General features: G+C 34.7%; 1 protein-coding gene across 1 annotated transcript in view; it reads left to right on the top strand.

Annotated features, from left to right (window-relative positions):
- PRDM6 (PR/SET domain 6) overlaps nt 1–9,516 on the top strand; it is a 157,405-nt gene extending 147,889 nt beyond the window's left edge. Inside the window, exon 7 of the mRNA XM_051997960.1 lies at nt 7,696–9,516. Coding sequence (XP_051853920.1) covers nt 7,696–7,810 — 115 coding nt within the window. The 3' untranslated portion in view covers nt 7,811–9,516. The remainder of the gene's footprint in view (nt 1–7,695) is intronic.
- Nucleotides 9,517–16,557: the final 7,041 nt, after the last annotated feature.

The following is a 16,557-nucleotide window of genomic DNA, read 5'->3' on the forward strand; positions in this document are numbered from 1 at the left end:
CATATTTCCTTTGTGATGTCTAGGGAAGAGTCTTCTAAGAAACCACCCACTTTTCTTTAAGGAAAATAGAAAATTAAATTATCTATATTATACGATCTCAAAATCAATTAGTCCTGAGGCAGCCATATAGTTCATAGATACCCATATCCTTTTGGATTTCATAAATATTACAGAGATGTTATGCCATCTTACAAATCAAAACTTTCAGACTCTCCCCCACTATAGTAGTCAGAAAAATGGGATTCATAGCACCTTTTTTTTTCAACTAATGGGGATTGATTTAAAGGCTATATCTTAAAAGAAGAAAATTGAATTTGAAAAGGGGAAGCCTCTAAATAGAATGACTTAGGACATATATGTATATGTGTGTATTTCTGTGATTTCACAAGTATAGGAAATCTAGGGTAAGGAGCTTTCCTCCATCTGTGTAGAATGGCACCTTCCCTATAACTGATTACAATTTATACTTTTAGAGAGTTTCCTAGATAGAACACTGAGAGTTTAAATGACTGCCTAATGTAAGTTATAGTGTAGGTCAATAATGAGGTAGTGTAGATCAAAGGTAGATCTGAGTTTTCCTGACTTTGAAGTCAAGTTTTTAACCTACTAGGCTGCTTTTGCTGTATATATGTATAAATATAATAGAGTGTGTATGTGTGTGTATGTGTGTGCATCCGTGCTAATTTGTGTAATTCTTGGATATCCAGTGTCTTAATTTAGACATATACAGGGTGCAGTAGGGGAAGGTCTAGGCTTTTGATTTCATTAGTGTAAAGAATTCCCTCTACTGAGATTTAGAAAGGTTTCTGAGTATTAAATGACTGGTCCTTGGTTACCCAACTAATGTGTGTCAGAGTTAATAATTGTACTCAGGTCTCCTATGTCCAAGATTGGCCCTCTAAGTCATGCTGTCTCTATATGTGTGAATTTATGTATATATGTATATACATGTGTGTAAAATCAGATTTATTTTCTATTTCCCTGCTTGAGGAAAGATGTCTTCTGTAGAGGGCATCATATACAAACAAATACTGATATTTCTTAGGAGACTTCTGCTGTGAAGTGACTTTTAGAAAGTTGATGAGGATTATAGAAGCAAAAACAAAAAACAAAAAACCTAAGTAACTAACCAGGAATGAGATTTGAAGTCAAGATATCTGAAATTTTTTTGTTGCTTTGCTATGGCTTTACATTATAATAAACATCAACTTTTAGTAAAGAAGATATTTACAACTCTTAAGGATGTTTGTGGGAGAAGCATTTTTCTAAACAGTAAAGCCCCATAAAAATGTGTGTCATTGTTATTATTGATTATACATTGTATACCATGTAGATCATAATATTCAAACCTGGCTCTAAACTTTATTCTCAAAAATGAATAGGAATTGACCAAAAATTAGCAAAGACCTTGGTTTATCTTGCAGGATATGTAGACTAAGAGATTTTGGGGAAACTAGCTAGTTGTATAACTATTTATAAGTAGTTTCAAATAAGAGAAAATGTATATTGAAGACAATGTTCTGTCCATTATAACTGGGCAAACTTCAAAATATTCTAAATAATTTATTTGATGCCTGCTTCATGTTTTTGCCTTTGGAATCTACATTTATTTTAAAAATTGTTCATCTATAAGTTACAAAAAGAAAAAGACTTATGTTAATATTTTATATCACAAGTGTGATATAATCAAAGGGTAAGTTTAACTCATCAATGACAGAAACTATAATCAGTTCTTCTATAGTGCATTTTAAAAACAAAAATTTATTTGCTTCAAATAAAACATAAACTAAATATATAATTCCAAAAATATTTTATACCTTAAATATTTGGTTCAAACATCAGAGGCAAAAAAATAAATTTGTATTGAGTTACTACCTACCTATTTTCTGGATCTTTGACCCAGGGATAGATGTAGTATCAATTCAGTTTAACAAATATATCATACAGATTTAGCATTCTTGCTGCTTCCTTTTTGAATTATAAAAATATCCTATTATTTTTTCTTCTTTCTAGAATAAAGCAAATCTTAAACTATCTTTGATAATAAGGAAGCTCTTAATATCATTTTAATGTAACTTAATTAGCCTTCTTTCCATTAACTATTAGTGATTGCATTCTCTTTTAGTAACATGTACTAAGATGGTATTGTAAGATGAGTAGTATAAAACACCCCCCCCCCCGCCAAAGTCTGGGGCACAATGTCCCACAAACCCCCAGAAAGGAAGAGTGGTCTTAAGTTTAGAATATTTTGGCAGTGAGATATATGTAGGACACACACACACACACACACACACACACTTTTTGGTACTAGAGGTCCTTTTTCTCTTTAGAGGGTCCTCATGCAGCTTCTCTTAGATACAGCTCTTTTCCCAGGATTTGCTACTTCTTAAGTTCAGAGCTATCACTTATTTAATTCCATGAGTGGTTGAGCTTTTTGAAACTATCTTTTCTCTTGAGTGATTCTCCATATTTGTCTTTCTTAATCTACCTTTCTGCTTCCAAAGAGATGCATTGTAAACTACTGGTCCAATATCTTCGATGAAATGGTCTTTCTTTGTTGCTGTCTGAGAGAGGAAAAGAAGTCTTCCTTCATAAAATACTCCTAAACCTAGAATCTTCCTGGATCCAAATTGTTGAACATGTGAAATAGTCTTTTTTACCTATAGATTCCAGAGGCATGACTCATTCTCTTAACTAATCACAGTATTTCTTTCTTAAGACAGTAGTTTGCACCTAATAAATGCATCATAGTGGAGATTAAGTTTTTCTCCCCACATTAAAACCTAAGCAAATTTATTCATTGATTCTGTGATTACTTTAACTGAGGTATCTTGATTTTAAGAAAATTAATTGAAGTATGTGTGTGTGTGTGTGTGTGTGTGTGTGTGTGTGTGTGTGTGACTATGAGGGGTAGAACTCTGCCATCTCCACCCCTGATTATTATAAACACTGACCTCCTTGCTATTCCATGAACAAGATATTCTATTTCTTGGCTCTAGATATTTTTTCCTGACTGTCCTCCAAGCCTGGAATATTCTTCCTCCTCATTTCTGCTTCCTTCTTTCCCCAGCTTCCTTCAGATTTCAATTAAAATCCCATCTTCTGTGGGATGCCTTTCCTAATACCACTTAATTCTAGTGTCTTCACTCTTTTAATTATTTCTTCTTTATCTTGTCTATAGCTTGTTTATACATATTCATTTGTTTGCTGTCTCTCTTACTAGATTGTAAGCTCTTTGAGGGCAGAAATTTGTCTTACCTCTTTTTTTGTATCCCCTGTATCTAACAGTGTAGATAATAAATGTATATTGACTGACTGAAACTGAACAGCCACTTACTTAAGTGAAGAATAACCTCAAATGTAGTCTTACTTATGATGTTCAGACTGATATAAAAATTAAGAAAACAATATTTCTTGATTTTCTTTGATACCATTTTAGGACTTCCTGGTTTCACTGTCAAAAACTCTGCCATCTGCAAATCAATTCAGAACATATATATAACTTACACAACCATTCTTAACTGTGAAGTGCACAAGGAAAGAATCAAGAACTTGTCATTCCCTGCAACTACTTTCCCATTAACATCATTTTCATTTCCCCTTCATCCCATCACATTGGTATGAAATACAAGGACAGATCTTTCTGGGCTTGAAAACTAATCAGGTTTCATTTGCCAGTTCAGGGCTATATTTTAAACCTATAATTTTCACTGTATGTCACTTCTGAATTCACAAAATGATATCAGAGAAAGGAACATATTACATCAACTCATCAACATGCATGCTAGAACCAGTTTCTACAGGGGAAATTGCTAAATTTGTAGGATGAGGATTTACACCTTGGAAATCAGTAAGCATTATAAATTGGGGTTTGATTTATTATTTTGTTAATCATCTTGTAGACTTTACAAAAAAATTTACAAAAAAATGGTGGAATTGTAGCTTGTTGTTCCCTGATATGTACTTATGGAAAGCAGAGAGAAAATGCTAATGATGCAGATTAAACTTAAAGTACGTGTTATAAGGACACTTTTTTTTCCTGGAAAACCAGTTGTTACATACTTACTAGCTTACCCAAAAGCATCTCACTTGAACCCTTTCTCTCATACAAAAAGATCACAATTTTCTTTGTCCAATTTTTTATTGTGTAGATGTGTGATATGAAATATTTGTTAAATCCCTTGATTTTGTTAGTATTTTATCTACCCCACAAAAAGATGAATCTTCCAGTAAAGTAAAGTAAATCAGCAATTTGTTCTAGTTACTGGTTTACTTTTTAAGTGAGACAACATGTAAAATACACTAGAGAATTTTTAAAAGCAATTATCTCCTTGTAAAATAGTTATATCTTGAGAACTACCACTATATTTTCTTTGCACATAAATACTTAGAAAGGAATTTAGAAGTTGGAATTTTAGGAAGGAAGTAGGAAGAGAAAAGCAGAAGAAAGAAAAAAGGGAGAGAGAGAGTAAAAGAGCGAAGAAGGAAAGAAGTGGGTATTAAGCACTTATTGTGTAAAGGGCATTATTCTAAGCACTGGGAATAAAAAGACAGGTTCTGCCGGTAAAGTGCTGTTTTTCTACAAAGAGAAATAACACATATATGGGTATAGTAGACAAGAAAGGGTGAAATCATAGGCATGAATAGAGCCACAGTAATCAATTGACTCATCTTTTTCAGAAGTAATTAGTCGTGTTGATTTGATTAATATCCCCAAAGTAAAAAGAGGAGAGGGGTTGAAGAATAAGGCTAGAAATGCATAGAAAGAAGATGGCAGTGGAGCTTAAGTTAGGTTGCTGGATCTGGCTTGATGCAGGGAACTTTCAGTCAGCTCAGTCCCAGCTAGAGGTTCCATTTGGGTGGGCACAGTATCAAGCTGGCAAGACAGGAAGGTGGCAGTGAAATATGCTTGAGAGGTTGAGTCTGGCTGGATTAATCAGCATGGCCCCAAGGAAGAAGTAACTTACATTTACACTTGAGGAAAATCTAAAGTTATTTATCCTGAGTTTCCCATATGTTATGTAAGGAAGTTCAGGGGTCCTCAAACTTTTTAAATAGGGGACCAGTTCACTGTTCCTCAGACTGTTAGAGGGCTGGATTATAGTAAAAACAAAAACTTTGTTTTGTGGGCCTTTAAATAAAGAAACTTCATAGCCCTGGGTGAGGGGGATAAACGTCCTCAGCTGCTGCATCTGGCCCGTGGGCCAAGCTGTAGTTTGAGGACCCCTGGCTAGCATTCTTAGACTAATTCCAGAGGTGTGTTGGAGCTAGTCCTAACCAACTTGTGAACTGATAATTAAAATTTTAGTGTGAGCATTTACACCTTAGAAATTGATAAATGTTATAAAGCATTGTTTAGTCTAAAGAAGGTAATGTACAAAATATTAATTATACAAATTAAACTTAAAAGCATGTTTTCATACATTTTACCCTCTGGATAGCCAAGTGGCCAATGTTTACCCACATACAAACATTTATCAGTAGTGGTTTGTGAACTTGTATGGCAAAAAAAAAAAAAAAAAAAGAGATATTTTCATTTCAAGATAAATTGGTTTCCTTGATAATCCCATGTATTTTATTTTATGCACTTGAAAACATTATTCTGAGAAAGGTCCATAAGTTTCATAAGACTGCCACACCGGTCTGTAAAACACAAATAAAAAGGCTTAGAATACTGGATTAGTTGGTCTCAGAGGTCCCCACTAGCCAGGACTCTTTCCCTATTGGGGGTAGTCTAAAAAATATGTCTAGGATCCTATCCCCACATTTTCTTCCATATATGTTATCCTGAATACCTTACTCCATAAACACTCTATATTTAAACCCACAGTATTGGAAAACCAAAATCCCGGGTTAGGTACAGTGCTATGCTTCATAATTGTCCAAGCTAATACTCTCACTGAAATTGATTCAAGTGCCTTCATGATAAAAAGGAATATAATAATTTGAAAGTTTGTCAAGCAATGAAAGGTAGTATATTTTGACACACTAATCCAGTAACTAATCAGTTTTCTAATAAACAATCAGCAATACACTAATGTGTCATCAGCACTTCAGAAGCTCTGGAGGGAGGATGATCTGCACAGAGACGTTAATGAATACACCAAAAATCATTAAGTGATCAATACTTCTGAGTTATTTTCATTGAGCTGATAGGTCTGATACATTAAAGCTGACATTCTACATTTGTCAAGATCACAGTGCAGTTTTTAACAGTGAAGCAGGCTGCTAAAAATAAGCCTCGAAAGACAATCAAAGAAACACAACTTATACACACTTGACATGTTCAGCAGGTGCAGGGACCCTGATGAATGAATACGTAATCTAAGAACTCTAACTCCCAAGCACACAATTCCTCATTAAAAGCTATGTAAAAAATTCAGAAATGCCTACAAATACTTGGTCTAAATTTCACAAATTGTTATTTTGGTGGCAGGACACCTGTAATTTAGAGAAAAGTAGAAAACAAAATGCTCTGCAGGAAGCCGAGAGTATTGTTTGCCTCAGTCCCTAGTGGTGGATGAGAAATGTCTAAATTCGTCATAATGCCTCTGCTGTTGAGATTTTCATTCACTGTATAGATAACGCACAGTACCAGAAAACAGGTACTTTTAGATTTTAGAATAATGGATAGTGGGAAATTCCCTATCACATCTTTTTTCTCTGAAGATTTGGGGAAGTGTGAGCATGAAGGAGTGCTACTTAAATATGGAAGTCAGCCATTCCTGATAATTAGTTGTACACATGGGCAAATAACAGCACTGTGTACCATCATGGCTCACATGATCTCTGACTATAATTCTTTGTGTGTAAAAAATTACATCTATGTGTTTGGAGGCAAACATATACACACAATACCTATATTTCACATGTATTCTTTTTTCATATATACATATGCATGTCTATACACACATATATTTATTTAATGGAGAAAACATAGAACAAATACTGAGAGATGTATGTAGCTCATTGCTATGGGATACCACCACTTCTTCTAGATGACATTCTTACTTCAAATTGGAACTGGAAACATTGTGAAGAAGAACCTTGCTACTCCCTCTCCCCCATTCTTGGAGCATGTGAACTAACTATAGTTTTGGCTTTTTTATGCCTTAAAATATGTAAATGCTGTATTTTTGCCCAAAGTAAAGTTGGGCTCTGTTAATGGGAGCAACTTGTACAAAAAGCAATGAACTCCCAAAGCATTGCAAACAAAAGCAGCTTTTTCTCTTGTTTCCAAACTAAGAGATGATCATCCTGGGGCTCTGTACTTACAAAAGTTGAAATCCTGATTTTAAATTAGCAGAAGGTGAAATTCTATTTGTCATCAATTTCTTCTTGGGGTTACAGAGCAGAAAACTGCAGACAAGCTGCTTCTTTGATGGCTCACTCCTAAAAATCTCTTTTTGTTCTTTATCTATTTGAACTGACAGTGATCAGAGCTACAGCAGGACAGGCCTCTCTGGAGAAATCACCTTCCCCCTGCCTATTGACAGATCCCTCTGTTCTGAATCAGACAGGCCTTGTCCCATCATAGGCATCAAGGCCTTGGAAGGAGCCACCAATTAAACCTCTTGAGCCGGTAAAATCTGAAGCCACTTTGGAGTGTCTGTTCTGATTAGGCAGGATGAGACAAAGCCCATCACCCCCCAGGAGCAGCTCCCTGGTCTCAATTTTCTCTCTTGCCTCCACCAGGTGCGAGAGGTGTGAGAGGAGCTTCACGCAGGCCACCCAGCTGAGTCGACACCAACGGATGCCCAATGAGTGCAAGCCAATAACAGAGAGCCCAGAATCAATTGAAGTGGATTAACTGATTGACTGGTTGGAATTAAACTGCAAGGAAAGTCATGATTAAATGTCACGGACACTTAAGCAAAACCAAAGATTTCCTCTGAGCAACTTTCAATCAGCCCCAGAAAACCAAAAGCAGTAATAAAATAAGTAAGATGTTAAGAGATATTGATCCTGGCATGGAAGTGAGACCAGGAAAGAAATTATTTATTTATGACTAGGGATGAGACTTATTTCAGTGGACAAGTAACCTGGGACAGCTAACATTCCTAGTCCCACCATGTATTTGCTTTATTTCTCAAAGCTTTTAAAAGAATTGTTATTTAGAACCAAAGTGAGGAATCTTATGGGTTCTTCTGCCCACAGTTATGACTGAGAATGCACATGGACTTATTTCTCACTGTACTTTTTTAATGGCATGACTCAATGGACCCAGATGTAAAGTCCTTCATTCTGCTGGCTCAATTTGGTTTGGCTTGGTGCTGGCTGTGATAGCAGTTATAACAGGCAAAGGGGGCCTCTGGAAACAGAAGCAAGAACCTTTACTAAGCAGTGTTAACTTCAGACCGAAGGACATTTCATTTCTATGGTTTCCATGCTCATCCTTTCCACACTTTTTTTACATGGCTCCATTTATTCAACAGCCTGGGCTTGTGCAGGAGTATCCAGAAAAGGAAGAAAATCATGTTAAATTCAAGGGTGGGAGAGAGAGGGGAAGGGACAGAGGAATTTTTCTTGTCCTGTCAGGATACTGTTGATAAGGAGATCATTTTAAAACTGTGGAGCTTTCATAAACGGTATAATTGTTCCAAATCAACTAGTAAAGGAAATTGGTTTTCAGTAACACTTTAGCTTATAAACTTCTAAAATAAAGTTTGTCAATGTGAAGCCAAATTCCAATATTAGGTTTCAAGTATTTTTTTTTAAATTGTTGCAGGGGTCCAAATGATCTGAGGTTCAACCTTCAAAGCTTCCATTATTTCTTCTGGTCTTTCTTCCCTTAAAGTCTGTGGAAGCCTTGGATGGCTTTCTCATTTATTCACTGAGTGCTGGAGCTTGTACTTAAACTCCTAATAATAAATGATACATGGAAAGAATAGGTCATCAAGAGTGCTGAATTAAATCATAGAGGTCAGAGCTACATAGACAAGCTCATTTTATTAAGGAAACTATCTGCCTAATTCTCAGGTCTTTGACTAATTCTGTTCCTTAAAGATTAGGCAAACCCCGTGGGCAAATTTTTATAGTTTTTTTTTTTTGTTTGAGAATAAGATAAGTCACATATCCTAGGGACAAAAGTTCATTTTCCTATAGATCTGTGTATATAACTGGTACAGAGCTTGACCTGGTATTCTCTGATAGTTCAGTAGGGGCTTTCCTACATTATCCTTGGGGAGTCCAAGAACCAGGATCCATCCAACCATTATATCTTTGGCTAAATCCCCAACTTGGTTCCAGTTCTTCAGTCTGAATCTTTCCCAAAGATTCTCTTGACTGTAGAAACTTCTTATTTGTAACATTTCTAAGTCACAAACTGTTGGAACATCTGGCATTTCTATGACTAACGTGAACTACTAGCTCTCTGTTTTCATCACCATATATAAACATATTGCATTGTGTTCAATTGATTTTAAAAGGGACAGAGAATGACATGCTTACTCTGAATAATGCTTTCCTTTCCTCACTAAATAAAGTCTTTTTCTAATTTTATATCCTCATCTCTAACTTTCCCCCATTCCTCTGGCGAATTTCCATTTCTAAAATAGAATAATATGACTATAGCTTGGCTCCTATTAATTTCTGAGTTCTTAAGAAAATGTTACTACAGTTTTTTATCTGCTACAGGAAAGGTTGTTTAATTCAGACAAATCTTAATTACCTAAATTCTCCCAAATACTTGCTTATTGTCCTTTTTCTTGACTAAAAAGAGATTCTAGGTATTAACCTCTCAGGGAATTTGAAGGGAAAAAGTGTACTGCCCATCTAAGGTGTTGGGGATCTTTATTAACTTTGTATAATCATCTCTACAATGGAAAGAATATAGATAGAGGAGATGCCCAGAGGTTAATTCAATGCATGTAAGCAAATGTAAATATTTGGGACACTAAGTAATTCAAATGATTAAGAATTCCATAATTTGTGGATGGTACATTTAGGTATAATTTTTGGAAGAGATTATTGGAGTTGAGGGGCCTAAAATAAATGTTTCTTAGATTTTTGAATTAGATACATTTGGCTCAGCTTTCAATAGGGGATTCTTTCATATGAATCATTTCATATGAATCTTGGTCTCTCAACACTAAAAAAAAAGTAAAGAGAAACCTTTCCTTTTTTCTTGGTTCATAAATCCTGGGAAGGGAAAAAAGAATTTCAGTTATAATTGACCTTACAGCCCGGATGTCTATGCTAGCTGATGCTGAACACAAATGAAATATCGCAGGCATTTTCATCCAACTTTCTAACATTCTGTCTTTACTTATCTATTTTTCCCCTTTGATTATTAAAAGCAAATTTTGGCATTTATTTGCCCTCAAATTTGGCAAGGAAATATTTTCTGTCTGAATAAATTGGAGATAGAAAAGCATAATTTTTCAGGCATATGGGGACACTTGCAGTTTTAACACTGCCAAGAATCTCACAGAAGTCTGTAAACAATGCCAAATTTAACAGACAAAATACAGCAAAGAATTAAGATAATTACTAAGATAATTCAGGCTTATAAAAATTTCATCTGAAATGTACAAGGCCTAATACTTGCACTTAGTAAGTGTTTAATAATGTTTATTCTCCAGATACTGAAGGGTAATTAAAAAATTCATTTCAAATATCCAGGCAATGGTTTCATTTCTGTACTTTGCCAATTTAAATTAACAATATAGGAATATAGAGGGAGAAAGTGTTGATGACAATTACTAGCTTCCACTAGTGGTGATTTTTGGTTATTGTTATTCCTCTGAACCTGTGATTTCATCAGCAAAGAGAATTATTAATGGTTATTTACCAATAAAGTAAATTTTCTTTCTTTATGCATAAAGAAAACCTAAAAACACTATTTATTTAAGGAAGAAGATAGTTGATAGGGAAATACATATTGCTAGTATTGAATACATCTGTCTCATGCCTTTCCCAGAACTAAGTTTTATCAATTTACCCTTACTATTAAGCTATTCTAAAATAAAAAGAGGACAGTATATTCAATCAATATATAATACACCATTTAAGGATATGTTGTCTCTTCCTCACTTACCCCCCAGACAAGAGTCTTCTGAAATTTTTGTAAGGCAAAGGGAACCACAGATATCACTGCATTAGGATAGGAATTGGGATCTGAGTGTTCCCAGTTTTAAGAAGTAGTATTGAGCATTCTCTTCTTCAATATTTAGGGATATTTTCTAATCTTATTTTATTATTAATAGTTTGAGACAAGGTCTTCTTTTCATCCCAAGACCATTCATACATCTTATCTACATGGTTAAACAACATGGAAACTTTGATCTTCTCCATTCCTGACCAGGGCTATTTAGCCACTTTTCAAGTAGCCTGGTTGCTACCATATAGGTGTTCAATTTTATAGTCACCTGATCAGCTTTAACCCTCGTGTGTCTGAGAACTCACAAATTCAAGCAACCCACTAGCCCCAACCTCCTCAGTAGCAAGGGTTACAGCCTGTGTCACAAATCTCTTTGGAAGCATTTATTTTAGGACTTACGTTCTCCACTTCCTCCACCCATGGAAAGATGATACTATATTAGGTAGCTACTGTTTTATTTGATTGATATAATTCAATTTAACCAGTACCTAATTCTATGTTGTTAGCAATGTGGTGGGTATAGGGAAATATATCCAGGTTCCTGCTTTTTGGGAACTTATAAACTAATATTTTCTTTTACTTTAATACAACCTATTCCATCCTAACTCATTTTTTTTTGTCTGAGACTTTATCATCCCACTAACTTTTCTTCATTTATTGATTTAATGAATCAATACTTTTCAAACTACTATAACATGCTGTGTTAGATAACTCCTGCAAAAACCAGAATTATTTACATGAATTTGTATGTTGGGAGAATTTCATTTTCAAACTACTACAACATGCTGTGTTAGGTAACTACTGCAAAAATCAGAATTATTTACATGAATTTGTATGTTGGGAGAATTTCATTTTAGGCATCTATTTGCATAAGTATTCAGTCCTTTAGAATTCAAAAGGTCATAGATATTACTCTATGTGGAAGACAGAGAAGAGAAAAATCTCTTTTTTGGTGAGAAAGCATTCTTTTAAGAGTGAATCACTCATGCATAACCAGATTGGCTTTGATTTGCCTCTGAATATTGAATATTGAAAATTATGCCAAGAAGTTAGTGAGCCATTAGGGAGAGGGGGAAGAGGATAAGTACCTGTATGGGTTTGACTTGCTTTTTGAGTGACACATTGCGGTACACAGCAGAATACTTTCTCAGTTTGTGATGACGTTGATTTATTTCTATCAGAACTGGCTGCCTCAAGTGGGATTGTGTCTGAGGCCTTTCTTGAAGCCCTTGTTATTCTGATGTAAAAATAGATTAATATAAACTGTGGTTTTAATTTTTAAAAATTGTTATTGTATGCACCTTATGCACCCCAACAGAAATTTAGTTCTTCGTTGGAATTCTCATTGTGAGCAGAGGCTGATTTATCATTAAAAGTTGATTACTGGTACTTTGTTCCTGGGATTCCTAACCTAAAAGAACTGACAAGCAGAGGAAAGGGCATCAGTACTGCTATGGAACAGATCTATAAACAAACAGAAAATCCCCCTACAAATCTCTTGTAAAAATCAGCTCTCTGTTTCTCTTCATGCTGTGTATAGTGCTTTTTTTTAAAGGAAAAAAAAAACCATGTTATCCTTATATTGGAAATTCAACATTACAATAGGAACATTTAAGGATACAGAATGCCTAAGGAAGAAAGATTAGTAAGCATCGATTGGATCTGAAGAAAAATTTTTAGAAAAAAAATGGCTTTGACATTATTCCTTGGATTGGATTTAGTTTGACTTTTCACAGACTTCTTCTTGATGTGAAATGCTAAAAGATAAGGAAAAAACCAGACCTGCTCTAGGTGATAACAGAAGGCTCCAGAAATCTATGGGATTTTCCACATTAGATTAAGAGGTTTGGGAAAGAAACTGGGAGAAATAAGTAAAGGCTGCAACATTTATCCACCCAAGATTGAATCTTTTGAGATTTGTCCCTCACCAGTATTAATCTGAATTTGCAAAAGAGAAAAGGAAAAAAAGACATTACTTCCCAGTGAACGGTATGTATTATTGTTGGCCATCCAAGATTATATCTTCTCAGTCTTCAAGTCAACCATGCGATACAAGTCCATACAGAGAGAACAAATTGACTTCTGTTTTCTTTCAGAACTTCATGCTAATGCTTCAGATGTGCTGAGCACTTACCACCAAAAGTCCATTTTTCACTTCTTAATCAATAGATTTCTATTGTTTCACTGGAACTATATGATCAACAGAAGAACAAAGAAACAGGCTTGATATCAGACGTTGGTGGAGAAACACTGAAGTTCCCTTATGAGGAAATATAAACACACTTCTTGAGCTGGACTCCAGTGTTTGTCAATATGCTATGCCTGTCATTGGGTCTCTGCTTTCCTAAGCATTGAAAAGATGATTCAAAGGAGACTGAGAGTTGTTGTTTCTTCAACTTTCTGTGGCTCATTTTAGTTTTTAGCAATCTCTTCCGTTTCCTTGCCAAACGCCTTTTTCAGTAATCAGTTAAAGAAAGAACATTTACTCTTCTCAAAGTCATAAATACAACTTCTAATTGAGAACAGTGTGTTTTCTTATTTGTTATTTGTTTTGAATGTTTTTAATTACCAGGCACAGGTGCAATTTATTTATGAAGTATGCTTATGGAAAGAAAATTACTCTTAAAATGAATGTTACCATAGTTGATAATTTTTAAATCTTAGATTTATACTGCCTGTAAGCAATCTCAGACTTCATGCTGTGATACATGTGGCATCTGCAAACATACATTTCAGAAACACAATGAGGATTGGACAACTAGGACTTTGCCAAAATAAGGAGGATTTTGAAGGCACTTGTAGTCCTTCAGCAACATAGAGGAGAAAATGGGCTTAGCACTTAGTTTACTGAGAATAACTATTTAAATAGAAAACTACTAGATAGCACAGGTTTCTTTATTTCTTGGAGTTTCAAAACAGGTAAGGTCCCTCCACAATCTGTTCTTACTCTGCTGTATTTTGAACTGCTTGCTCCAGGCAAGGTTTTTCTGTAACTTGTCCTAGGTTCAAAAATTACTGATAGCTCTAATGTATTTAACCAAAAACAAAGTGGCAACTACAATTCCCTACTAAAAAGGAAACCCTATAAAAATTCTGAGTTGCAGTGCAAATGGCTAATTAGATGGCAACAGATTTTACTAGAGGGTAGCCAATAAAAAAAAAAAAAAAACTAGATTTTAAAAGTATTGACAATTAAAAACCCATCCTGACTCTGGCTAACCACAGCCTGTTTTCTTTCTTCTGCTCTGATTAAATGCTATGAGGATACCCAGCATTCAATCCTCCTCCCTACTTCCTGTCAAGCATCAATGAAGTAGGTGTTTATTTGCGTCCATTATCAATAAGTTTATGTAGTTAACAGTAGTGTAAAAGCGATCAGGTACAGAGATTTTAAGATGCAGTAATTTTAATCCTAGATTGGGATATGAAAGGAAATGATCACTAGATTCTACAAGTTCTTAGGTACTATCCATATTGGATATACTTTGGGTTTTTTGAAAACATGTTTATGTGGCATTAAAAAATTGGTTTGATTGAAGGCAAATCAATTACATAATTATTTAAATATATTATTGCTGTTTCCTACCTAAATTACTAGAAGTTTAAATTGGAGATTGAACTACTTGCCATAGCTGCCCTATATGATGGGATCCTAATTTCTGATAGGATTTAGATTTGCTAACTTCTGAGCTGTCTTCAATTCTAGGATTCTAGAATTCTTGGACTTTCAACAAGAGATCTGAATATATTGTCTGAGTCTAGAACAAGCTTTTAAATATCTAACGGTAAAATTCAGGTTCTTCTTTTGCATTTGTTAATCATGTACACTTCATGACAGCTGTCACACAGAGGTCTTCTTTTCTTTCCCAAACTATGTACACCTATCACTTGCATATTTTATTGAAAAATTCTCTCCATAAATTCCAACAAGTTAATGATAGATTTCTATAGGAGAAGAATTTTTGATTTTTCTGTATCTAATTTCAGCATATCCATTGGGGCCCATATACCTAAGAGAACATTCATTTTTAAATAATACCCATCAAGAATCTGCTAAAAAAAAAAAAAAAAACAGTAGCTGACTAGAGCTGGAAGGAACCTTAGAGGCCAATTGGACCAGGGACTTAAATTTATAGATGAGCAAACTGAATTCTAGAAAGAAAGGAGACTTCCCTAAAGTCACATCAATAGTAGTAAATGGTGGAGCTAACTTTTGCACCCAGGTACATTGGTTCCAAATGCATCCTACTAACAAAACTATTGCATTGTGCAAAATACAGTGGTTACCAACTCAGTAAACATGTCTTCTGAACAACCTCATACGAAATCATTATTCACTTCTTCCTATGTGATAAATAAAACAAAACATTCTAGTGAATTATTCAAGAAAGGGAAAGTGGAGCAGTCTACCAGGTATACAAAGGCAATTATCTAAATAGTGACTCTCACTTCAGATTCTTTTACTACTTGTTTTAATGGACACAATCTCATTGATATAAGCATCCATTTGATATGCTGAGTTTGGAGTAAGGAAGACCTGAGTTTAAATACCCTAGTATCTACTAGGTATGCTGTATGACTGGGCAAATTGCTTAACCACTTGTGCCTGATCTCTGAAGTCTGAAAAGAAATTTTCTTTGTATCTTTCTCTTAAATCCTCCATGGAGGACTCATCTGATAGGCTACAGACTAGAGGTGTTAAATTCAAAATTTACCTACTTCAAAGAGGTCTGCAAAACTCCCAATTGCTACAAGAACCAGACTAAGATGTAATTGGGAAATATTTAATAAAATATATAAAAATAATACAACATGGATAATGTTAATTTGTGGTTTTCTGTGTCAACACACAATAGTGTGTTGACATAGCTACCACTGCAGTGCAAGCCTTCCTCAAATCTGGAGGCTGGCAAAGTAATACCTCAAATGTTGATGCCAAATATTGCTTCTGAGAGCAGAATTGATTTGAAATCTGATGATATCAAACTTTACTTATTCTATAACATGAAGGCTATTAGTGGACCTGATTACCTGTTATCAATTCCTAACCTCTTTTTATGTCCTAATGACAGTCGGATGAAAACATGGCTTTTAAAAACCATTTATTAGTAAATCCTATAAAGTGCTTGTCATAAGCTTGCTATGATTTTATTTTATATTGAATTCCCTCCCAATACATCTTTAATGAACTTCTCATAAGAATATTAAAAATCAGTTAAAGTCATTTTTAAATTTCCATTCTGCCTAGAGGTTGGATTTGGAAATTTTGACACAAATAGTGAATCAGGAAAGTGCAAATACTCTCCATTAGCTGGTGCATATTGTGTGTACAGTTTGCTGTAAAGGTTGTCTGTTGTAATAAGAATAATTATCATGCTGTAATTAGAAGAGTAAACAGCTTGCTCGCATTTTTTACTTCATAAAATTGCATCTTTTTAAAAAAAAAAATAATGCCA

This window comes from Antechinus flavipes, chromosome 1 (assembly GCF_016432865.1).
Source record: "Antechinus flavipes isolate AdamAnt ecotype Samford, QLD, Australia chromosome 1, AdamAnt_v2, whole genome shotgun sequence".
In the NCBI taxonomy this organism is placed as follows: Eukaryota; Metazoa; Chordata; class Mammalia; order Dasyuromorphia; family Dasyuridae; genus Antechinus; species Antechinus flavipes.